This window comes from Leptodactylus fuscus, chromosome 10 (genome assembly GCF_031893055.1).
Source record: "Leptodactylus fuscus isolate aLepFus1 chromosome 10, aLepFus1.hap2, whole genome shotgun sequence".
Taxonomy (NCBI): Eukaryota; Metazoa; Chordata; class Amphibia; order Anura; family Leptodactylidae; genus Leptodactylus; species Leptodactylus fuscus.
In genome coordinates, this window is record NC_134274.1 from 72,045,596 (window position 1) to 72,071,642 (window position 26,047).

At 44.7% G+C, this 26,047-nt stretch overlaps 1 protein-coding gene across 1 annotated transcript; it reads left to right on the forward strand.

Annotated features, from left to right (window-relative positions):
• Positions 1-1,065: 1,065 nt before the first annotated feature.
• LOC142182940 (hemagglutinin/amebocyte aggregation factor-like) lies at positions 1,066-4,904 on the forward strand. Its single transcript, XM_075257760.1, has 5 exons — positions 1,066-1,123; positions 1,640-1,715; positions 2,459-2,647; positions 4,037-4,189; positions 4,865-4,904. Exons 1-5 carry the CDS (start codon positions 1,066-1,068, stop codon positions 4,902-4,904), a joined length of 516 nt encoding a protein of 171 aa, XP_075113861.1.
• The last annotated feature ends 21,143 nt before the right edge of the window (positions 4,905-26,047 follow it).

Sequence of the window (26,047 nt, forward strand, 5' to 3'; positions counted from 1 at the left end):
GCATGCCCCCTACCAGATGAGACAAAGAAGTGTCTACAACAGAAAAGAGATTGGCCATAAAATTATTTAGAAGCCATGTTTTCTAATCCTGGATAACACCTTTAAAGGGATCCTATTATTCAAACTCATTTTTTTCTCACTAACACGTCGGAATAGCCTTAAGAAAGGTTATTCTTCTCCTACCTTTCTATATCTCCACGCCGCCGTTTACTTGAAATCCCGTTTTTTGTCGGTATGCAAATGAGTTCTCTCACAGCATTGGGGGCGGCCCTACCGCTCAAACAGCACTGGAGGCGTCCCCAATGCTGTGAGACAACTCTCCAGCGATGCCTCCATCTTCTTCAGGAATGTCCTCTTCACGCATCTTCTTCCATCACAGATGGTCAAACTTGTAGGCCTCGGGCCTCAGGCAGAGCCGACTGCACATTCCACAGGCCACAAGAAAATGGCCGCTTACTTTTCTGTGTAAGCAGCCATTTTTCTTGTGGCTGCGGGCATGCACAGCCGATTCTGCCCAAGGACTACAAGTTTGACCGCCTGCGCCGGAAGAAGACAAGTGAAGAGGACGTTTCTGAAGAAAATGGAGGCGGTGCTGGAGATTTTTCTTGCAGCATTGGGTCGCCTCCAGTGTTGATTGAGCGCTGGGGCCCATCCCCAGTGCTGTGAGAGAACTCATTTGCATACCGAAAAAAAACGGGATTTCAAGCGAACAGCGGCATGAAGAACACATCAAAAGGTAGGAGAATAAAAGCCTTCCTTATGGCTATTCCGACATGTTAGTGAGAAAAAAATGAGTTTGAATTATTGGATCCCTTTAACTTTTTAGAGGGTTTAGTTACGTAAATGCTCAGTGAGTACATGATATCAATACCCAGCTCCATGATGTGACCTTCACACTTCTCCAGATATCAGGATTAGCACAAATAACTGAAGGACAACTGGTTAATGTGTATTAGTCCTCCATCATTCTCGTATATATAAACCCCCAGGAGCTCAGATCCACAGGAAGGTCCTCTACCTCCTGACGGCTCAAAACTCCTCTCAGGAACCTCCACCCTTGACATTATGCAGGTGATTTTGGCATTGCTGCTCGGGATCGCTGTGGTTTCTGCAGCTCCTCAAGGTAATGTTGGTGACTATTCTAGTACTAACAGTAATAATAACTTCTAACACTATGAACAACTATTATCCATATACAAAAAAACAGTGATTTGATATTAAGCCCTTTTCATCCTTTCAATGTTTTTTCTACAGCCATATAAGGGCTTGTTTTTTGTGGAAAGAGTTGAATTTGCAAATGGCACAATTTTGGACTAAGAAATTTTAACCAAAATGTGTTAATTTATATAGAAGTTTGATGTGTAGACTTTTAATGGTCAATCTCTAAAATTCTCTGAGTTTTCACTGGATTCCTATGGAGTGACTGGACAGGACTGGGCCCATCATCTCCGATGGCCTTACAATAGTTACATTGGTATATAGGTCCTCGATTAGACGCACGTAACCCTAGGAATTTTTTACTTTTTCAAACATGATATTGCACTATGGTTACCCGTCAACTTTATCCCAAATCAAGGGCCACGACAGAAAGATGTAAAGTATTACACTGTATATGATGTGCTTGCTTTATTTCCTTCAGAGCGATGGGCCAATAACTACGATCAAGTTCTCAACTATCAGTGTCAGAGTCATCAGAGCATTAACCTAATTTTCAGGTAATAGAATATGTAAGTACTTTATGCAGATTGCCCTGGGGTAGCCAAGTAGGAGGTAGGTGGCTAGTGGGACATGTGCCCCCAGTGCTTTTTATAAGCAGGGGTGACAAAGTGACACCATAATTCCCACCATTGTGGGAGTGCCCTCTCCTCATCGTGTTGTAGTATAGAGGAGCTCATTGCCCGGCTTTACCCTGCTCTCAGGAGACGAAAAAAGCAGGTGCAGAATTGAAGAAAGCCATTCGATTATAGCGATTTGATAGGCCGATTCTTTCTATGTTAGGATGGAAGGTAACGTTTTATGGAAAAGATTTGTTCAGCCTGGCTGTAGTAGGTTTTGATTTCGGTGAATTTGGTTTCCCAAGTTCTCGTATTACTGGGGCTTGTGTTTTTTTTTGAAAAAGTGGGGGGTTGGTAACAAGTCACTAAATCCTTAACCCACTTGCAAAAGGTTGTGTATACTCAACCATCTAGGGTGATATATGGGAAATGTGCCTAGCTATGGTATAATACTGTAGGTGTATCGATGTCCCTTCAAATCAAAGGACCCCAGATAGACCCCTTTAGCATCCAGGACTCCATAGCTGCTACTATGGCTATGGTTACACCCATGAGTAGAAGATTTTCTGAGTATACCCCCCATGTAACTTCTCCTATACCATTACAAACCACTTTAACAATTACAGAATTTTATGTATTATATGAATGCTTATTAAAGTATTCCCACCCTCTTATCCCTCCAGCATCCATGATAATAAGCGTGAGGATCGTATCTGGGATTTCGGCTGTCAGAACACCTTTAATAACCCAGGTTCCTGTTCCTGGACGGGTTACGTCAATGACTTTGACCAAGAGTTCACTTACACCTGTCCCTTTGGCACCGTCCTGAGTGGAATGGATAGTTACCATGATAATGGAAGAGAAGACAGGAGGTAATGGGAAGACTTTCGTGATTACAGCAGTTCATGTCTGAAGCCCCTGACTTTTTTTTTACCCAACTGTTTTCACTCCTATACATCTATGCTTAAAGGGGATGTCCAGGATATTTCAGTATAGTGGTTGGAGGCCCAGGAGGGTGATAAAAGAAAAACAGAAAAAAAACAACCCAACCCATACTTACAGATGCTCCGGTGTCACAGGCTGATGTCCGGTCCCGGGAGTCCATGCCGCATGTGACCGCTGAGACCAATCAGCAGGCTAAGGAAAGGACACAGGATGTCGCTCGTGAATACCATAAGTGACGTCTTGGTTACTTTCCTTAGGCCACTGATTGGCTTCAGTAGTCACGTGCAGCGGAGACTTCTGCTGGAAAAGCCTCGGGGTGCTGCAGTGCTGGACAATGGCAAACAGCACTTTTCTCTCCGTATGTTCTGTGCAGAAACAGAGTGGAAACCACATAGACCCCATTATAGTTTATGGGGTCTGGGGTTTTCCTTAGGTAACTGCTTTTTTATGCGGATAGGTTTCCTTTGGGGGGTGGGGGGTCCCCAAGTAGATTCCCCGAACGGAAACCTGAACGCAGATATGAATAAAGTCTGAGTCATGTGATCTCATTCTGACCTGCCGATATTTACATACATTTCACTGCTCCTAATCTCACTTTCTGGATGAGGAAACTGAATTTTTGGATTGATGTAGATCTTCCATATTGATTGAATTAATAGGAGGTATCAAAATCCTTTTCTGGTCAACTATGAAGATCTTGACTTATTTTGGCAGTGTCTGCCAGTTGGCTTACTTATGTTAGGCCTGTTGTAGGAGTGAATACAGAAATTATTATTTTGGTATCCTTTCAATCCCTATGTAATCCCCTGCCCCCATAGGATCTGTACTAGGCCTAACACCCCGTATTAGTTGTGCCTGAAGTGTTCCTTGAAATGAGAGGCTTACCTACAATGGTCCCAGCAGATTCACCAAATAAAGGGATTCCAGTTCTCTATAAAATGTTTGAGGTACTAGATTTTCATGGTGCAGCATCACTAGGATGGGTGAACCTTGCGAGACTCATTTTGTGAATAGTGTTAGGGTTCTCCTGCAGGTTTAGAGTCCACCCCATATTCCAGCTATAGCCCAATTACAGACATCAGAAGTCCCCCAGGACATCACCAGGAACAAACACTGGATACTGTAAGGGATCCCGGGAGAGGTTAGGAAAGGAGAGTATGACTGGTTATTACTTTTCTACACGTCTTCTGGGTTTTCAATAATTCATTTTTGGGGAACTCCAGCCACGAATCACTATTACACTCTGGGGTCTGAATTTGCCAAATTTGTATGAATCTCTGGGGCCTTAGCCTAAAAAACAAAAAATTCTTCCCTAGATGGAGATTCCTCTGCTGTCAAGGTGAGACGGCTGTCCAGAGAAACTGCCAGTGGAGCGGCTACATCAATGACTTTGATGGCTACCTAAGATGGGACGCACCTCCAAACCATTACCTTGTCGGGGCTCATAGTTACCATGACAACCACCGAGAGTAAGTATTTGCACCGGAATACAGGATATGATGCCTCCAATTTGATATTTCATTAACATGCCATAGATATTGATATCTATTGAATTTCTATATTTGGAACCCTTAAAGTGACATTCCTACAAAAAAATGTTATTCTTTGGCATATTAGAAAGATACATGATTGTAAATGATAGTGAAGGTTATATTTTTTTTTACCAGTGGCTGTAATTGTGGATTTAGACCGGGGGTAGACAACCTTCAGCACTCCACCTGTTGTAGAAATACAACTCTCAGCATGCATATTTACTCTGCTGTTCTTGGAACCACCATGGAAGTGAATGGAGCATGTTGGGAGTTGTAGTCTCACAGAAGCTGGAGTGCTGAAGGTTGCTGATCCCTGGTTAGACTCTGACATGGGAGTTGGAGGCCAAATAGTGGGTACTTAGAGGCCTCCAGTCAGCCCCCACCACGGCAAACAGTAATAAGGAAGAATTCTACTTTCTCCTAAAGCTTAATCCAATGACTTACAGAGGCGTCATATGGCGGCATATGTAATGCGGAATATTGTATAATAATATGGACCTGTAGAAAGTCCCGGTTTAGGAGTCAGGCTATTGTCTGCACTACTGAACTGATATTATCATCATCACCATCTTTTCTTTCCTTGCTTGACTCTCAATCTTCTTTGTTTTGTAGGGACAGACGCTGGAATTACTATTCATGCGAGAAGAACTGAAATAAAACAGCATTTTTAATCAGAAAACGTCCTGTTTCATGTTATTTCTATCCCGGTGATACCGGAGGTTACCTCTAGAGGTGCTATGCTCTGCAGGTTACATTACTTTTTAGGCATTGCTCTGGGGAGATACTGTTTCTTTTTGAAGAGACCACCAGGTGACAGGGCAGTCTTTTAGGTTATAAATCACCAATATACAGTCTCATAGTGTCACACTTACTGCCAGCAGTATACATAGGCGATGTTTCGATTGATTTTATGACCTTTTACAAGCCCAATCTGCTGTTATATGGGCTGTAGAATGGAGAAGGTGGAGATCAGCTCTATTGGGGATAACAAACCCTCTTGGTGATTATTTTCTAAGTCACAATAAAAGGCAAAGACACATTTACATTGAATAAACATCCACAGTATAAGGGAAAAAGTAAGTGAACGAGTGATTATGAAGATAATCTTGTTTCCCTTAGTCCTAACAGCGGCACAATGTGGGGGGTATTTCTGCCCCTGTGTGCTGGTAGGACAGGCGGATATTTAATTAGCCAATCAAATGCGTGGCAGGCCCTATAAGAGGGCACAAGAACCTCCCCTCTGCGTGTAAATACAAAAGTACCTCCATAACCTTTATATACAGTTTTATACATAAGATATGATTCCCAGGGTGGGAAATCTTGTGCCGCTGTTAGGACTAAGGGAAACAAGATTATCTTCATAATCACTCGTTCCCTGTCGTCCTCAACAGCGGCACAATGTGGGGATATAGCAAGCAGGTCCCCAAGATGGGTGGGACAAACCCATGACCGAACTTAAACTGGTCTGGGCAAAGGCAGTGGAATCTGCCACTTGGTCCTTCAGGCGGTAATGCCGAATGAAGGTGGATTCAGATGCCCAAGAGGCAGCTGCATATATTTGGTCCACAGACAAAGCACTTCTTTCTGCCCGTGAAGTGGACACTGCCCTGGTTGAATGGGCATGAAGGAAAGATGGAGCCGACAGCCCTTGGGCGGTATAGGCGACTCTAATAGTCTCGGTAACCCACCGGGATATTGTAGCTTTGGCGGCTTTGGCGCCCTTGTTTTTCCCCGTGTAGCTGACCAACAGGTTTTCAGTCCGCCTAAAGGGGCGAGTGCGCTGCAAGTAGATCTGCAGGCATCTAACCACATCCAGCTTGTGCCATCTTTCTTCTTCAGCAGAAGAAGGGAACGGAAAAAATACTGGAAGGGAAATCAGTTGGTTCCTGTTTACAGCAGATGGCACCTTGGGACGAAACCCAGGGAGGAACCTAAGCTGTACATGGTCAGAGAAAAAGGTGGTATATGGCTCCTCAGCGGACAAAGCTTGTAGTTCACTAACGCGTTTGGCAGGTGTGACTGCCAATAGCAGCGCCATTTTGCCGGTTAGCGACTTGAGGGAGACCTCTTCCAGAGGTTCAAATGGCTGGCCACATAGGGCGTTCAGGACCGGAATAAGGTCCCATTGGTGGACAGGGGTGTTTACCACCGGTCTCAGCCTAGTTGCCCCTTTAATAAAGGTGCTCACTAAAGGATCCTGAGACAAACGCCTCCCCAGATAGGCGGACAGGGCCGCTACGTGTACCTTGAGTGTGGCCGCAGCAAGACCTCTGTCTAGTCCGTCTTGAAGGAAGTCCAGGATCGCCTCCGTAGGGGGATCGGTGGAGTCCACTTGATGCTGCAGACACCAGGCATTAAAGATGTTACCTATTCGACGGTAGTTCCTGTTAGTCGAATCTGCTCTGGCGCTGGATAGGGTCTTCAAGACGGCTTGTGACAGTCCTCTATTTCTCAATAGGGACTGGTCAACCTCCAGGCTGTCAGGTTGAGTCTCCTCAGATCCTGGCATCTCAGCTCTCCTTGGGTTACCAGGTCTGGGAGTGGGGGAAGCCTCCAATATATGCCCTGACTCATTTGTATGAGCTGAGCAAACCAAGCCCTTTTTGGCCAGAACGGGATTATGGCTATTCCCGAGGCTTGGTCCTGTCTTATTTTTATCAATACCTTCGGTATGATTGGAATTGGAGGGAATATGTAAAACAGCCTGAACCTCCATGGGATGGACAGGGCATCCACCGCCAAGGGATTGTCCTCCTGGTACAGAGAGCAGAAGGTCCCCACCTTGGCGTTGAGTCGGGTAGCCATAAGATCGACCTCCGGGAGACCCCATCTCTGGACGATCTGTTGAAATACGTCTGGATTGAGAGACCATTCTCCTGATACGGTAATACCCTGACTCAGCTGATCCGCTACTATGTTCAGGGAGCCCTTTATGTGAACAGCGGATAACTGGACCAGATTCTTCTCCGCCTAGGCAAATATGAGATTCGTCTCTCTCAGCAAGGTTGGTGACCTGGTGCCCCCTTGTTTGTTTATATAGACTACCACCGTCATATTGTCTGACCGGTTTTTGACAGACTTGCCTTTCAATTCTGGGGCAAAGTGTATTAGGGCCAGGTACACTGCTCTGAGTTCCTTGAGATTGGATGACCACAACTCCGGACATCTCCATCGTCCTTGTACAGTTTTGTCTTGACAATGGGCTCCCCATCCCCACTGGGATGCATCTGTTGTCAACAGGGTCCACACTGTCGGGACCGTGGACCTTCCGTCTTTCAGGTGTATCCACCATCTGAGGGAAAGACGGGTAGCGGGAGAAAGGCAGATCTTCTTGTGCAGTCCCCGTGGAGACCTGTTCCAGGTTCTCAACACTTCCATCTGCAGGGGACACAAATGCCATAAAGCCCAAGGCACCGCCCTGGCTGAGGATGACATCAGGCCCAGGACTCTCATGGCGGTCCAGATGGTTACCTGCCGAGTGCGCAATAGGAATCGTGCACTGGCTTGGATTCTTTCCTTCCTTGGACTGGAGAGGAAGATCTGCATCGCTTCTGAATCCACTATAAATCCGAGGAATTTTCTTCAGGTGGATGGAACGATTTTGGACTTCTCCCAATTGATAATCCTAACTCCTGTAGGAAGTTGATGGCAAGGTTGAGCTGCTGGAGGAGGGCAGCAGGAGACTGAGCTTTCAGTAGCCAGTCGTCTAGATAAGGGACGATGAAAAGACCCTGAAGTCTGAGGGCCGCGGCGACCGGAGCGATCACCTTGGTGAATACCAGTGGGGCGGATGTGATGCCGAATGGCAGAGCTGTGAATTGATAGTGCTCCCTGTGGCCGGCCATAGCGACGGCAATCCTGAGGAACTTCCTGTGGAAATGAGCAATGGGGACATGTAGATAGGCGTCCTTCAAATCGAGGGTAACCATCACCTCTCCTGGCTGAAGAAACACAGCCACGGAATCCACGGTTTCCATTCGAAATGACCTCTACCTGATAAGCCAATTGAGGTACCTCAGATCTATTATCATCCTCCAGCCCCCGGTGCACATGCCCTGAGGGGATTTGAACTCTCCACCCCGTAGTTGCAAGGCCGCAGCTCTAACCACTGAGCCACGGAACCGCCGCTCAACTTGGGGACCAGAAAGACGGGGGAGTAGACTCCCAGACCGAGGTCTGAGGCTGATACCTTCTCCAGGGCGCCCTTGGTAACATATTCGGCAACCAAGGCTTCTAGACTGGCCTGCTGAGAAGGTGGAAGAGTTTGGGTGGAAACGAACCGATCTGGAGGTGGAAGATGAAAGTCGATGTGATACCCGTGTTGTATGATCTTCAACACCCATGGGTCTTGGATATGGGTGAACCATGCTCTGGAAAAGGAGGAAAGACGTCCTCCCACAGGAAGGGGGGCCACAGGGAGCTGCCCCACGTCAAAACTCAGGCTTCCTCTTGGTGTCCTCCTTGGAAGCGCCACGACCAGCTCCCCTAGGGCGATATCTAAAACGCCGTTGTTGGGAAGGGCGTCTATAATTAGAGGAAGAACCTCTGCCTCTAGAGGGAGCACGTCTGCCCCTGGATGCTTGAGGTAGGGACTTTCCCCTACCTTCAGCTAATCCCTCCATAATGGCGTCTAAGCTTTGGCCAGACACCCTTCCCAGCTCAAAGGGGAGAGCACAGAGTGCTGCTTTAGACGCAAAATCTGCCCGCCAAGGCTTTAGCCAAAGGGGTCTACGGGCCGCAGTAGACAACGCCATAGATTTGGCGGAGATTTTTAATTGATGGCAGGAGGATTCCGCCAAATAATCTGCAGCCCTATGAACTCTTTTCATAGAGGCCAGAATCTCATCTCTGTCTACGCCCAAGTCTATATCCCGCTCCAAGGCGGCTAAGCGGTTGCGCAAAAAGTCACCAACCATAGAGGAGGCTATGGCCACAGAGGCTTGCGTGGAGGAAGCTGAGTAGACCTTCTTCAGAACGGAGTCCGCCCTACGATCCAGAGGGTCCTGAAGATTTGAACCATCTTCCAAGGGCACCAGGGTTCTGCGGGACAGCTTTGCTACGGCCAAATCCACCTTCGGGGGAGGCCCCCAGGAATCCCACTGGGTAGTGTTAACAGGAAACAAACTCTTGAAGATCCTGGAAAGCGAATGTCCTTTCTCTGGCTGTTTCCACTGCTGCGCCATAAGGTCGGTCAGCGTGGCGTCTGCATGGAAGGCAATATGTCCCCCAGAGGCAGACGTGGAGGCTTCCCCGTCAACATCTCGGCCCACTGTAGACCGGATGGACTTCAGCAGCCTGACCGTTTGTTCATAATGGAACGCAGTTCTGCTGGAATAACTGAGTCGTCCTCGGAGGAATCATCCTCTGCCACCCGAAGGTGTTACAAGGGGGGGGGGAGAGACGAGGAACGGAGCTCAGAGCATGGTCTCCTGGTGAGCTGAGACAAGGTGCAATGGATCCCTTTGAGGGAATCATCCTGCAAAACAAAAAGGAGAGTACAAGCAAGGGAAAAACTATTTACCCAAGCGATGCCCAAACTCACCATCTCCTTGACCCAGGCCATCATATCTCTGGGAGAGGGCTCCACAGGTGGAGGACCTCTGCACCCACGACAACGGGCCCACTCGTAGCCTGAAAATAGGCAAGTTATAGGACCAGTAGTACCCCGCAGGGCACAACCTTTCAAGCCGCTACCTACCATCAGGGAGCGGTGTGTCGCAATCGAAGCAGGAAAGATGTTTCCTCTTGGAAGAGGTTTTCCTCCTACCATCCCCAGGAGGGGTAGTAGAGGATGACATATCCTACAGAGAGAGATAATAGACCATGCAACACTGTCACCATGACATCATACCAGCTTTAAAAAAGGGTAGATCTTACCAGGTCCTGTAGACCGGACAGCGAGGTGACGGATCCCAATAAAGTTTGCAAACTGAAAAAGAGTTCAAGATCAATGAACACCACAATTGCACGCCTTCAGCAGATACTGCAGGAAGGTCTCTGACACCAGGCCAGCCAGCCTCTTAATTCTGGCCGGCTGGAAGTGGGCGGAGCCACAATCAAAGCAGGTGAGGCAACCTGCCCAGACAACTACTCCTGTAATCAGGGGTCTGCAAAGATATACATTCCCCCCCACCAAGAGGCCCTTAACCCGGGCACTTACCCCCACATCTCCCCGTCTTTTCCGGCCTTTAATAAGGCCTGAATCTTCCCTGAGTGAGCGGCCGCCAGCGCCAGGCCGTTGCCATGGCACTATGATACTTCCGGCGAAACCGGAAGTGCGCGCTTACAGCGGCCGGCGGGGAACAGGATACACAACAGTGTGGTTCCACCCGCCGGCAGTCCGCGCGGCCACCAGAGGCGGCATGCGGAGTCCCCGGACTCTCACCAAAATGTCAGGTAAGTCACAAGGAGCGGGGGAAGCGAGGAGAGGGGGGGATAGAGGGGGGTAGCCACACATGGCTAACAAGCACCTTCTACCCGCAGGGCACAGAAGGTGACAAGAAGAAAACAACCGCTCAGGAGGTGAGTAATCCTGCTGAGCTTCTCTAAGAGGACATAAGTCCTCCCACCTGTCCTCTGTCCACACAGGACAGAAAAAAACACGCAGAGGGGAGGTTCTTGTGCCCTCTTATAGGGCCTGCCACGCATTTGATTGGCTAATTAAATATCCGCCTGTCCTACCAGCACACAGGGGCAGAAATACCCCCCACATTGTGCCGCTGTTGAGGACGACAGGGAACCCTTCAATTTAATAACTTTTAGATCCCCTTTTGCAGTGACCAACTCCAACAAGTGTTTCCTGGAGCTGCAGGAAATTTGCACAACGTTAGGGAGAAATTCAGGAGCGTTCATCCCTGAGAATATGTTTCAGTTCATCTATATTGTTGAGTTGCCTTGCACATGTCTGGGAAAGTTCTATAAAGATATTAAGCGGGGCAAGTAGGAGAAACCATCAGAATATGAGAAATTCAGTCAGAGATTGGCAACATCACGGAGTGCGCCATCTAATGGATGGATATCATAACAGGGCACGGTCAGGTTATCTCTAACTCGCTCTATGTTACACATGGTCATAAACCGAAATGTATAGAATTACCAAGCGTGGCCGCGCTCAATAAGAATTAGGTACATATGAGAATTCACATATAAGTCCTTGTGGACTCCATAAATAGGTCAACTTGTCTTACACCTTTTTTGGTACATAATCAAGCTATGTATACCGAAAAACGTGGGGCAGCGTCTACGGCTTACAACTCAAAGGTCGAAAGATATCACAGGACAGTGATGGAGGGATATACCCCCAAGAAACACCAATAGCGCACTCCCTTCAGTAAAAATAAGTTCTGGTACGCTGATGTGTCAAAATAAGAAAGATTTATTTAAGACGACACGTTTCGGGGCTCTCCAGTACCTGACAAGTACCGCCCCTTCATCAGATCTAATTAAAAATACAAACATAACACACATAAAAAATAAAATGAATTATACAAACAACGAATAGCATATTTCACATAAAAAAATTCCTATTTTTGCATAAAGGGTTAATACAAATCATGTGGTACAAATAAGGATGAACCATAGCTTGTTGTCATCATTTACAGGATTCCCCCATTTTCATTCAATGTAACTAGGACGTGTATTTACAATGATAGAAACAAGTTTCCCCACTATACAAATATCTCCACACAACAGGGGAAGCTCCTTCACACATCAGTTCTTGTCTCAATGTTGTGCTGTTTGTTTTGCCTAATTAGTCTTATTTCCATGGGCTTCACCTTATCTCTATGTACATAATAGATAACACATAGTGGCTGAATGGCAGCAAGTCTTATCTCCTAGATGGCAGTGCAGTCAGTAGTTCTCTTACCTTTAGGAGTTCTAGAATGTTTGCACAGCGTGTTTGCTACACATGCTGATATATAGACTTACCAAGAGACCGCGAAAGTGCTTGTGCAGGTGACTCGTGGCTTTGAAGTGATGTGCGCATGATCAGAGTTACTTATACACTCATTTTCTATATTGGATACCCTGCATCTGTCCGCGGGTAAACCGCCAGACAGTGTGCATTGTCCCCAAACCAGCACCCTAAGTGTAGGGTGGTAACACTATCAGCATATGTAGACACACATATGCTGAGAAAAAAAGTAGATATACTAGGAGTCCGTAGCAGCTAAGTAAGAGAAGAAAGAAGGAAGACTTCAGGGTCATTTAGCTTTCTGTGTAGAGTGATCTTCACTTGGTCTGATGTAGATTATGAAGCCTGATCGCGGTTGGAAGGAAGGACTTGACAGAATTAAAAAAGGCCTTAAGAAGTGGCCCCTGGACTCTGAAGGCCCTCAGCCTCCTGAGCAGGTAGAGTCTGCTGTGGCCCTTTCTGTGCCACACACCCAGGTGATCAGCCCAGTTCAGTATATTATTGAGGAGCACACCCAGATACTTATAGGTCTTGACTATCTGAATGAAAGTCCCTTGGATCTCCACCGGGGTCGGAGAACCTCTCCGTTTGCTAAAGTCCACCACCATCTCCTTCGTCTTCCAACATTAATCCTGAGGTGGTTCAGTTGGCATCATTCAACAAAATCCCGGTTTAAGTCTCTGTATTCCCTATCGTCACCATCAGTGATGAGGCCTACAATTGCAGAGTCATTGGAGTACTTCTGTAAGTAACAGCTGGATGAGTTGTGCCTAAAGACAGTAATGTACAGTGTGAATAGGGGCAAGAACTGTACCTTGTGGTGCCCCCGTACTACAGATCACAGTGTCAGACACACAGTCCTGGGCTCTCACATACTGAGGTCGGTTTGTGAGGTAGTCTAGTATCCAGTTAGACAGGTGATGGTCCACACCACCAAGGTTCAGCTTGTCCCTCAGTAGCCCTGGCTGAATGGTGTTGAACGCACTGGAGAAATCAAAGAACATTATTCTCACAGTGTTCCCAAGTTTCTCCAGATGAGAGAGAGATCTATGAAGAAGGTGGATGATGGCGTCATCCACCCCAATGCCCGGCCAGTAGGCAAACTAGAGGGCGTAGTGTGTGAAAGGACCAGTATCTCTGGGACCTTCATTAGGTGGGATGTCAGTGCTACAGGCTCGGGTTCGGTTTCTGTGGGAATGGTACCACACAAGATGTTTTCCACAGATGTGGTACCACTCCCAGCTTTAGACTCATATTATACATGTGCATAATAACACCACACAGCTGCTCTCTGCACATTTTAAGAACTCTTGTGCTTATCTCATTGGGTGCGAACAGGCACCATCATGCAATTTTGATTTAACGTGAATGTTTTATTAAAGGAATGCAATAAATGTATATTAGTTGCTAAAAGTAGAAACCAAACATTAAATTATATGCATCAAACCTCCTGAAAATAAGAGTTCAACATGTGCAGAGTTAATTCATATCACTATGGCCTACACCCGCATGCATTTGTCTTCAGAAAATCACCAGAACTGGAAGGAATAAAAATCTGCTTTGAAACTGGAAATGTTAAAAAAGTATCATCCTATAAAATGTAGGGATTACACACTGTGAAAAGCAAGTGAACCCCTAAACCCTATATATTTTTTGAAAATAGACAACCTGAAGATTATATATGTCTCAATGGGTTATCAATAGCCACATCCTCCTTCATGCAACTTTGTGACAAACAAATAATTTTTTTTTTAAATGCACAAACACATATTTGCACCTAAAACTCATGTTCAATCTTATATTCACATACAAAATACATTTAAAATAATAGCTTAAGGTGTAGACATTGTGTATATATATATACTATATATACCGCAAACATCAAGTACAACAAGAGCTTGGACTCTCAAAAACACTAATACAGAAAACAAGCAGGATTTTGTTGTTATTCATTAATATGTTAAAAAAGTTATACTGCACCTAGCAAACTATGACACCAAAATCTGCCATATATATACCGAATATATAAACACAACTTATTTCATATATACAACCACCTTCATGCAACTTTGCAGCAAACAGAGATTACAAGCAAAAATTGCACAAAAATTCAAATTTGTCACTGAAGTGCTGCTCAAGTAATCCCTTTCAGCAAAAAACTGTACTTTCTAAAAAACTGTAATATGTGAGGAGTTCATACATACAACACATGTATATATTTACAGGGGCAGGTGTTAAACGCCTAAATCACAGAAAAGCGTCAACCAATTTTGTGCATGCAAATTTAATAGGACTTTACATAAAAATGTCATTTTCCATTCCCCTATAAAAATTTTAGCAATTTATACCTTCGTCTCTAGAGATAATTGTTATTACTATTATTTTATGTGTAACGGACATCGCTAGAGACATATTTTACTGTAGAAAGCTCAGGTATGGACAGGACAGGGATTGGGTGAAGTGTAAACTTTATCCATGACTTTGTGTATATGTTGTGTAAGTCAGGCATGTCAAACATGCGGCCCTTTACAGGCATATCTGCGGCCCGCACAAAAGTCTCAAACTTTGTCCCTAAACTTTAGAGACAAAGTTTGAGACTTTTGTGCGGGCCGCAGATGTACAAAGAAAGTGAGCGGTGGATTGGGGTGGAGCGCTGCTCCAGCGGCCGCCCCTCACCCTTCGCAGAGAGCGGGTCTCCTCCCTCCGCCCCGCCCCCTCCTCCCCACATGCCGGGTGACGTGGCCACGTAATCAGGCCCGCACCCGACGTGTGCCTGCGTCCTACGCGGTCTCACAAGACTGCTGCCCAGGCTGAAGAGCAGAAGCAGGTAAGCTTCTGCAGAAGAAATTGTGATTTTTCAAGTATTTAACCCCTATCCTACAGATAGGGGATACATACTAGATTTATGATGATGGGGGGGTTGGAGTGCTGGGGAAGGGTTGGAGTGCTGGGGGAGGGGGGCTTTTTGATGTCTGTCTGGCCCTTCCTTGGGCTTGAGGACTGTTTTTTTTCCCACCCACCTTGTAATTCTTTCACTTGGGGGTTAATTGGAACATTACAGTCTGTAGTGCTCATATTAACCCCCAAGTGCAAGAATTGCAAGTGGGTGGGAAAAAACAGTCCTCAGGCCCAAGGAATTTGAGAGCAAGTTCACATGGGGCCCTTCCGGACCAAAATACGGGTAGCTGTGACTAGATGCCGATGCAAATGAATTGGCCTACTCGGGAGGGAGTGTCTTCAGGCGAGGCAAATCTGCCTGATAGAATGAGCATCTTGCTTTTTTTTCTGGCAACTGTATTTTTGGTCAGGATTTTGAGGCGGATACAGCCTCAAAATCCTGACCAAAAAAAACCCATGTGAACTTATCCTAAACGATAACAAGCAGTTATACTCACCTTCAGTCACCTACTCTAGGTCTCTTTACTGCATCAGGCTTTTTCTATAGGTCCTCTTCTGGCCTCCTCCAGCCTCCTGGATGACATCATGTGCCCTGGGTTCACCACTGAGGCCTATCAAATATTGGAATTCATTTAGATTTGTATTTTGATCATTCACTTTGCATTTTATTAATAAACTTTTGCACAGTAATCCTATGTATGTATGAACTGTATGAGCCTGAATCGTATACGCCATGTTATTTTGTAGCCGTGATTTTGCGGCCGCAAAATCACGGCCACAAAATAACGCAACGTATACGATCCAGGCTCCCATTGAAATCAATGGGAGATTTTACGGCGCGCAAAGTCTCACACGCCGTATACGTGCCACATCACGTGGCACGTTATTCCGTGTGAATGCACCCTAACACAGATCCTGTAATGCTGAGATGTAGAAGTTCACAACAAGTCACCAGAAGGTGTTTTATCTGATTCCAGCAATAACTCGGAGGACAGGAAATGTTTTGTCCATAAGAAGAGCCTTGTATACTACTGCACTGATGATGCGTCTTATATCTGTGCCCATTGCTCAGCAGAAGAACATCAGGGTCATCTGGTGGAAACACTGGAAAAGGTCTCTGAGAAAACGAAGGCGAGACTGAGGAGTGTTCACCAGAAACTGAATTAAAAAAAACAGACGGAGAAGTTGATCCAGAGTCTGGGGAAGTGCCGTGCTACGTTTTTTTATGCAAAGTGGGCAAGGGATTTGCATGAATCCCATACCCTTTGCTTGCACTGTAAAACGCCGCGATTTTTCCCGCAGGGTTTCCGCTCCGGGCAAATCGCAACATTTACATCCCGTGGGGCCCCGGCCTAAAGAGGACCTTTCACCACCTGGTACACATGCGGTGTAATACAGCACTAGAAAGTGCGCTGAATTCTGCCATAGACATTTACGGTTATTAGAATGGTTGGTACCAGGCAGTTTTTTGCTGTTGAGTAAATAAACCCTGATGTTTTATAACAATTTAACTGCTTTCCACTGCAGCCATTTTTAATTTTCTTTTATTTTCACTCACCACACTCTAAAAGACATAATTTTGCTATTTTTATGTTAATTAAGTCATATGAGGGTGTAATTTTTGCAGTACCAACAGTACTTCCTGATTTTACCCTTTAGTATTCTATAAACTATACCAGCAAGATGAAAGAAAAAATCAAGATAGGGTGGAATTTGAGAAAAACTGCAATATATATATATACACAAACACACACACCGTAATTTTCGGACCATAAGAAGCCCTTTTTTTCCCCCAAATTTGGGAGGAAAATAAGGGTGCGTCTTATAGTCCGAATGTGGACTATAAGAGGGGGCGGAGGAGCGGAATTGCAGCGGCAGGAGTATGGCGATGCTGCGGGCCACGGCACCTGTGGGGCGGCTAAGAACCTCCCCAGCATTCGCCTTCTATTACAGCAGATGCTGGGTCTGTAAGGATAATGGTGGCCGCCAAAGCTAATGCCTGCGATCAGTCTTCTCTGATCTCAGGCATTAATATTTCAAATACTCCCCTCCCAAAGTTTAAAAATAGCCCTGGGTTCAGTCCTATACCTTTAAAGTTACAGACCGGCTCCTGTGCGGCAAGGTCGCAGGAGCCGACCTGTTCCTATGACAGCCGGGAGCCTACTGAAGGCTCCCAGGCCTGTTATGGCAATATTAGTAATGTAACGTAGAGAATCTCCCATAGACGGCATTACAGTTGTATTGACTTGCGATCAAATGTTTGCAGGTTCAAGGCCCCTAGGGGGCGCTAATAAAATTGTAAAGAAAAAAAAAAAAGCTTTAAAAAAAATATCATAAAAAAATAAAATAAATAAAAGTCCTAAATCACTTCATTCCCTAGCATACATATAAAACTAGAAACTGTGAAACACATACACATTAGGAATCTAGGTGTCCAGAAATGCCCAGACTACTATTTTTCCTGTACGGTGAACATCAAAATCAAAAGTGCCAAACCGCCGGGGTTTTTTTTCACCGTTTTGCCTCTGATTTAAATCAAAGGAGATCTAAACAATAGACATTTCCCAAAATGGTATACCGTATTTTTCAGACTATAAGACGCACTCTTTTCCCAAAAATCTGTTGGGAAAATGAGGGTGCGTCTTATAGTCCGAATGTGGACTTACAGATCCGGCATCCCGGCAATAGAACGGCGGATGCCGGGAAGGGTGTTTTAGACGCCAGCACAGGTGCCGGGGCATACAGCGACAGATGCCTGGCAATGCTGCAGGCCCTGGCACCTGTGCCGGTGTCTAAAACCCCCTTTTCGACATCCGCCGTTCTATTGCCGGGATGCCGGGTCTGTAAGAATAATGGCAGCCGCTGCAGAGCGGTCACCATAGCAACCGGGTCTCCGCTATACGCGGAGGCACAAAGCTAATGCCTGCAATTAGAATGCATTCTAATTGCGGGCATTAAAACTTAACCCCCCCTTCCCCCAAAGTGTAAAATCCCCCCGGGGCAGGTCCCTACCAGCCCCATACCTTTAAAGTTGCTGGCCGGCTCCTGCGCGGCGAGGTTGCAGGAGCTGACCTGTTCTGGTGACAGCCAGGAGCCACCTAAAGGCTCCCAGGCCTGTCACTGCAATATTACTATTGCTGTTGGTCTATGACCAGCCGTAATAGTAATGTAGAGAATCTCCCATAGATGGCAATACACTTGTATTGCCGTCTATGGGACTTGCAATCAAATGACTGCAGGTTCAAACCACCTAGGGGGAAGGGGCAATAAAATAGTGAAGAAAAAAAAAGCGGCGAGATCGGGAGGTGCCAATATGCAAAACATGCAGTCTGGGGTCTGGCCAGTGACCCCAGACTGCCTGAGCCCCCCGTTACCTGGTTGATCCTGCCCCGGTTTTCAGGAAGCCAAGAGATGCGTCTACGTCGCTTGGCTTCCTATTACGGACTGGAGACACATGCAGCCTGTGTCTCCAGCCTGCAACATTGATTCAGCAATTAAATCATTGCAGAATCAAGTGTCCTAAAAGGGACACATAAAAAAGTGAAATAAAAAGTGAAAAAAAGTGAAAAATAAATAAAGCTTTTGAAAAAAAATGAATCCTATTAATATTATAAATGTGAAAGTTTGTGAGTTTGGATGTTTGTGGCTTTTTGTGTTCGGATGTTTGTTAGTCAATCACGCAAAAACCGCTCCACCGATTTGGCTGAAATTTTCCACAAACATAGTTAATACACCCCATTGCGCAATAGGCTACTTTTCGTCACAATAGCGCACATACGTTTTTCCCAGGACTCCCACAAACCCCAAACTCACACCACCATCTCTGCAATCTCACACACTTTGGACCATAGCAAGCCACAAAATTCATATTGCCCTCTACAGCCTAGCCCCTAACCCCACACAATCACATATACATATACTTTACCACTTTGCCCCTCACCTTAACGATACTCCAGGAAGCTCTCTTTAACGCTCCGGAACAGCCATGTTTTCCAACCCCCACCGCTCTGACAATCCACGACACCGCCCAGGGCCGGCGTCAGCGCACGGCATAGTCGGGCAAGTGCCGGGGCCCTCAGAGCCTCTGGGGGCCCCCCGGCACTTGCCTGTCACAATTTCAGCTCATCGGCGTCCGTCCGCCGATGAGCTGGAATACATACGCGATGCAGGAGCTGCGAGATCAGCTCCTGCTTTAAAGCTCCGGCCCGCTTTGCGTGTGTAGGCGCGATGACGTCATCGCATCACGCCTACACACGCAAGCCGGGCCGGAGCTAAGCAGGAGCTGATCTCACAGCTCCTGCATCGCGTATGTGATTGGAGGGAGAGAGAGAGGAGCGTCGGGGGAACGAGGGAAGGTGAGTGATAGAAGGTGAGTGTAAGTGTTTGTTTTGTATTACATATTAAGGTGAAACATAATGAAGGGGGCCCATGAAACTGGGGGGCAAATGAAGGGGAGGGGGGGAATGGCATGACACTGGAGAACATGAAGGGGGTGGGGAGAAAACGGCATGAAACTGGGGACAGAGATGGAGGGGGCCCAAAGAAACTGGGGGGCAAATGAAGGGGAGGGGGGAACAGCATGACACTAGGGCAGATGGAGGGGGGGGGAGAACAGCATGACACTGGGGCAGATGGAGGGGGTGGGGAGAGAACGGCATGGAACTGGGGACAGAGATGGAGGGGGCCCAATGAAACTGAAGGGGCAAATGAAGGGGGGGGGAACGGCATGACACTGGGGCAGAGACGGGGGACATGAAACTGTGGGCAGATGAAGGGGGAGAACGTGATGAAACTGGGGACAGAGATGGAGGGGGGACATGAAACTGGGGGCAGAGGAAGGGTGTATATGAAACTGGGGGAGAGATGGAGGGGGGGCATATAATTTACAGGTGACTGTAGGAGGATTATACTGTGTGGGAGCACATAATGAATGAGAATGGGTGGAATCAACATAAAAGTGGGTGGAGCTAAATTTGCAGCGGCGCGCAGAGCGCGCCGCACATTTTGCCCCTCTTTCTACTCTTTAAAAGATTGGGAGGTATGGCGTTGGTGACGCCACACTCCTGCATGACGTCACTCGCTTCATCTGCAACGCACAGTGTTTCGACTCCCCCACCTCCTTTACAAGGGGGCCCACTGAGGCTCTGTCGCCCAATGGCCCATGAAAACCTGGAGCCGGCCCTGACACCGCCCACCCATGTCAATACCCCTAGACAGTCTAATAAATACAAAAAAAAAAGTTTAAAAAAAGTAAAAAAAGGATTAAAAATTCAAATCACCCCCCTTTCCCTAGAACACATATAAAAGTAGTTAAAAACTGTGAAATACATACATGTTAGGTATCCCCGCGTCCAAAATCGCCCGCTCTACAAAGCTATACAAATATTTTTCCTGTTCGGTAAACGCCGTAGCGGGAAAAATGGTCAAAAGTGCCAAACCGCCGTTTTTTCACTCTTTTGATTCTGATAAAAATTTGAATAAAAAGTGATAAAAGCAATAACATTTCCTGAAAATGGTAGAAATACAAAGTACACCCCGTCCCGCAAAAAAAGACGCCATATACATCCCCGTACATGCACGTATAAAAAAGTTAAGGCTGTCGGAATATGGCGACTTTTCAAAAAAAAATTTTTTTTAACAGTTTTGGATTTGTTTTTAAGGGGTCAAAATGTAATTAAAACCATATAAATTTGGTATCCCCGGAATCGTAACGAAACAAAGAATAAAGGGGACATGTCATTTTGGTTGTACAGTGAACGCCGTAAAACCAAAGCCCGTAAGAAAGTCGCAGAAATGCATTTTTTCTTGAAATCCACCCCATTTTGAATTTTTTCCCTGCTTCCCAGTACATTATATAGAATAAATAATGGTGTCATCATGAAGAAAAATTTGTCCCGCAAAAATTAAGACCTCATATGGCTCTGGGAGCGGATAAATAAAAAAGTTATGGGGTTTAGAAGGAGGGGAGTCAAAAATGAAAATCAAAAAATGCCATCGGCGGGAAAGGGTTAACTTCAAATACCTTTGTCCCAAAGTCACTATGTAAAGTTTCTCACAACACCGTATAGCAGCTCAAATACAAATTAACTTCAACACAAAAGTCTCACGTATTCTCTGAATTATAGCAAAAACAAGATACAAACTTACATTTCATATCCCATACCTTATACACACTACGAAAACCTTACCCACGCCTGTATATACCCACTGCTACAATCACCGCAGACGAAGTCGCGGGTACCAGCTAGTAAAGTTATAAAGCCCCCAAAATCCCCTTTTTTCTATAGAAAATGAGTTATTTTTTTAAAAAAACTAAAAATTAATAAAAACAATACATATTTGGTATTATCGCGTCCGTAACAATCTGTACAATAAAACTGAAATAATATTTAATGTATACGGTAAATGTCGGGAAAAAAAATCGAAAAAACCCGCCGGAAGTAGTGATTTTTTGCCATCTCACCTTAGATAATATGCTATAAAAAGTGATCAAAAAGTCATATGCACCCCACAATAGTACCAATAAAAAGAGCAGGTTGTCCCGCAAAAAATAAGCCTTCAACCAACACTGTCAACCGAAAAATAAAAATGTTACACCTCTCAGAAGATGGCGATGCAAAAATCACTGATTTATGTCCCCAAATGTGTTTTTGTTCTGCAGAATTAGTATCGCACAAAAAAATACTATAAATGAGGTATCGCCGTAACCATACCGACCCGCAGAATAAAGGTCACATGTTACTTTTACTGTACGCTGCATGGCGTAAAAAGGAAAATTCAATGCCAGAATTATTATTTTTTTTTTTTAATCCAGCAGATAAAGAGTTAATAAAATGTATTCAATAGATTGTAGGCACCCAAAAATGGTGTCATTACAAAATGCATCACATCCCGCAAACAACAAGCCCTTATATGGCCATGTCACCATAAAAATAAAGAAAATATAGCATCTACCAATGTGAAGACAAAAACCTGCAAAAATCGCCAAATCATCAATACAACTGGCTGCGGCAGGTAGGGAATATATCAGCTGGGCGAGCACACCCTGTGCGAGGGACACCCCAGATTTACAGCTTATGAGCGAACAGAGACCAGAAATGAAACCCAAAGTGACCCCCAGAGTGACTCCCCCATAGGAGCTCTTGGAACATAGTAGGGAATTTGGTGTCTGCAATGTCCTTCGCACAGCTTATATATTCCCTCTTCGCCATCCGCTGTGCAGTCACGTCCGGGATACTAATACTCACTACACCCCTGATAAATTCTTTGAGGGGTGCAGTTTTCAAAATGGGGTCACTCCTTTGGGGAATCCACTTTTCTGGTACCTTACAGGCTCTACAAACATGACATGGCGTCCAGATACCAAACGTCTGAATCTGTACTCCAAAAGCCTCATCGCGCTCCTTCCCTTCTGCGCCCTGCTGTGTGCCCAAACTGCAGTTTATGCCACATGTATGACACTGGTGTTCCCGTTATATCGGACGTAATGTCATATGTGAGTATTAACTGATATTAGGGCACAGCTGGACACAGAAGGGAAGAAGGGTTATTGGGTTTTTGGAGCACAGACGGTTTGGTTTTTGGATGCCATGACACTTTTGTAGAGCTGAAACGCCAGTAAAGTGGAATCCCCTGATATGTGACCTTATTTTGGAAACTACACCCCTGAAGGATTTATCCAGGGGTACAGAGAACATTTTTAACCCCCAAGTGTTGCTATAACTTATTATCCATAAATGAATACGAAGCTGATTGTGTGAAGTGAAAATGACCATTTTTCCAGGAATCTGTCATGTTGTGTCCGACTTGTATCAGTGATGAACGCTCTGAAAGCTGTTGTGCCCGGGATACGCGCTTACCAGTTTTTGGAGTGTCTCTGCTGACATAAGTTAGGCACAACATATCGGGCACTAAAATGGTGAATCTCTGGAAAAATTTCATTTTTAACTTCTCATTATCAGTTGCGATTTCATTTCTGGAAACTAAATAAATGCAACACTCAAGGGTTAAAAATGCTCGCTACGCCACTTGATAAATCCCATCAGTGGGCTAGAGTCCAAAATGGGGTGACATGTCTGCAGATTCCACTTTAATGGCAATTCAGGGTCTTTGCAAAAGTGACGTCCAAAAACCAAACTGTGCGCCAAAAACCAAAATAGCGCTCCTTCCCTTATGTGCCCGGCTATGCCCAAACAGCCGATTCTAGCCACATATGGCATTAAGTCCGTTATCCAGGGTACACCAGTGTCATACATGTGGGCATACACCGCCATTTGGGTACACAGCAGGGCGCAGATGTGAAGGAGCGATATGTGATTTTGGAGTGCAGATTTAGATTGTTGGTGTTTGGACACCGTGTCACATTTGCAGAGACCCTAAAATTGCCCCTACAAAATGGGGTCACTTCTTGGGGAATTCCAGTTTATTGGAACCTCCAGGGCTCTGCAAAAACATCATGGTGCCCAGAGGGTCCCTCTAAATCTGTACCACAAAAGCTAAAAAGCGCAGTGCTCCTTCCCTTCTGAGCCCTGCTGTGTGCCCAAGCAGCAGTTTACACCCACATATATAATTTTTGGCCCCTCGGGATGGCCCACTTAATAGTTTCAGGAGTGTGGGTCTCTGACAACACAAAGTGGGTGCAACATATTGGGCACCGAAATGGCAGATTTCTTTCAAAATTTCAATTTTAATTTTGTACATTAATTTTTGGGAAGCATTTTTAAGCTCAAAATGATAATACCCCTTGATACATTCTTTGATGGGTGAAGTTTTTAAAATGGGGTCACTTTTGAGGGGTTTCCATTGTATTGATACTTTAGGGGCTCAGCAAATGCGTCATGGCACCTGAAAACTATTCCAGGAAAATCTGCCCTCCAAAAGCCAAATAGCGCTCTTTCCATTCTGAGCCCCACCATGTCCCCATACAGCAGATTATGGCCACATATGGGGTATTGCCGTGTTCAGGAGAAATTGTGTAACAAACTGTGGGAGGCTTTTTCTCTTTTAACCCCTTGTGAAAATGAAAACTTTGGGGACATTTTAGTAATTTTTAACCTACACATCCCAAGGTTAGTAAAATCTGTGAAACGGCTATAGGGTCAAACTACTCACTATACCCCTCAATGAATACCTTAAGGGGTCTAGTTTATAAAATGGGGTCATTTATGGGGGTTTTCAATTGTTTTGGTAACTCAAATCTTGTTTGAATGTGCAATGGGCCTGAAATATCTGCAAGCAAAAATTGTGTCTTGAAATTCAGTTGGTGCTCCCATCTCTTTGGGCCCTACCGTGCGTCCGTACATAGGATTAAGGCCACAAAGTGTACATTTTTGAACACGGGAGAAATGGAGCCATCTATTTTGGGGTGTTTTTCTTTATTTTCATGCCTTGTGTGTAAAAAAACTGCCTTTAAAATGACTCTTATGTAAAAAAAAAAATGAGAATTTTTTGTTTGACACAAATTCTTTTAAAACCTATGGGGTCAAAATACTGACTATACCCCTCAATGAATACCTCAAGGGGTCTAGTTTATAAAATGGTGTTATTTATTGGGGTTTTAAATTATTTTGGTAACGCAAATCTTGTTTGAATGTGCAATGGGCCTGAAACATTTAGAAGCAAAAATTGTGTCTTGAAATCCAGTTGGTGCTCCCTTCTTTTTGTGCCCTACTGTGCGTCCGTACATAGGATTAAGGCCACAAAGTGTACGTTTTTGAACACAGGAGAAATGGAGTCATCTACTTTGGAGTGTTTTTCTTCATTTTCATGTGTTATTTGCAAAAAAACTGCCTATAAAATTACACTTTTGTGTAAACAAATATGAAATTTTTTTGTTTGACGCAACATTTCTAAAAACTTATGGGGTAAAAGTACTCACTATACCCCTCAATGAATACCTTAAGGGGTCTAGTTTATAAAATGGGGTCATTTATGGGGGTTTTCAATTGCTTTGGTAACTGAAATCTTGTTCAGATGTGCAATGGGCCTAAAATATCTGCAAGCAAAATTTGTGTTTTGAAATCCATTTGGCCCTCCCTACCTCTTGGGCCCTACTGTACATGGGACTAAGGCCACAAAGTGTACATTTTTTAACACGGGAGAAGCAGGGTGATCTATTTTGGGGTGTGTTTCTTCTTTTTGATGTGTTGTGTGCAAAAAAAACTGGCTTTAAAATGACACATATTTGAAAAAAATGAAAATGTAATTTTTTTTCATCATTTGTAATAATTCTTGCAAAATAATATTTGTTTGATCAAAATGCTCACTATACCCCTCAAAGTATACCTGAAGGGATCTAGTTTTACAAATTAGGTCATTTAATGGGAGGTTCTGTCATTATGTCACCAATTCCTGTCTGCAAACATAGCTTGGTACAGGAAAAAAATCACATACTCCAAATTTCCAAAATTTGCTTATAAACTTGATAAACTTGTAAATTGTCTAAGTTACTCAAATATGTTAAAATTAATTCAAATATGCTTGAAACACAAAAGGAACATTTGGAAGTATATAACTACTAATTTTTTTGCCCTGTATTATTGTGCATATGTGATATATCGCAGCTGAAAATTGAAAACATTGAAAAAATTTCAAAATTTTCAGCATTTGCAAGTTTTTTTTTATAAATTTACACAAGTTATATCAGTCTAATTGTACCTTCTCAGTAAAGTACAACATGTCACAAAAAAAACAATATCAGAATCGCTTGTTTGCGCTATACTGTTACAGAATTATTCATTGATAAAGTCACACAGGGCAAATTTCCAAAATTTGGCTTGGTCATTAAGGTCCAAAATAGGCTGGTCACTAAGGGGTTAAAGCAATTGTAATGGCAGAAGACACAAAAGTAAAAATACAGACGAAAACTCCACATGGGAGGCTCATTACCATACAATTACTTAATCCTAGACACTTTTCCTATACAATGGATACTGCCATGGTTAAACATATTAATAAAGTGTTTTGAGGTGTGAATCAAAAAC

What these genes read in the sequence shown, in the direction of transcription:
- LOC142182940 (XM_075257760.1), top strand. Translation starts at nt 1,066, where the DNA reads ATGCAGGTGATTTTGGCATTGCTGCTCGGGATCGCTGTGGTTTCTGCA. An exon ending in GGTTTCTGCAGCTCCTCAAG is followed by an intron (nt 1,124 to 1,639) that starts GTAATGTTGGTG and finishes TATTTCCTTCAG; the next exon opens with AGCGATGGGCCAATAACTAC. An exon ending in AGCATTAACCTAATTTTCAG is followed by an intron (nt 1,716 to 2,458) that starts GTAATAGAATAT and finishes TTATCCCTCCAG; the next exon opens with CATCCATGATAATAAGCGTG.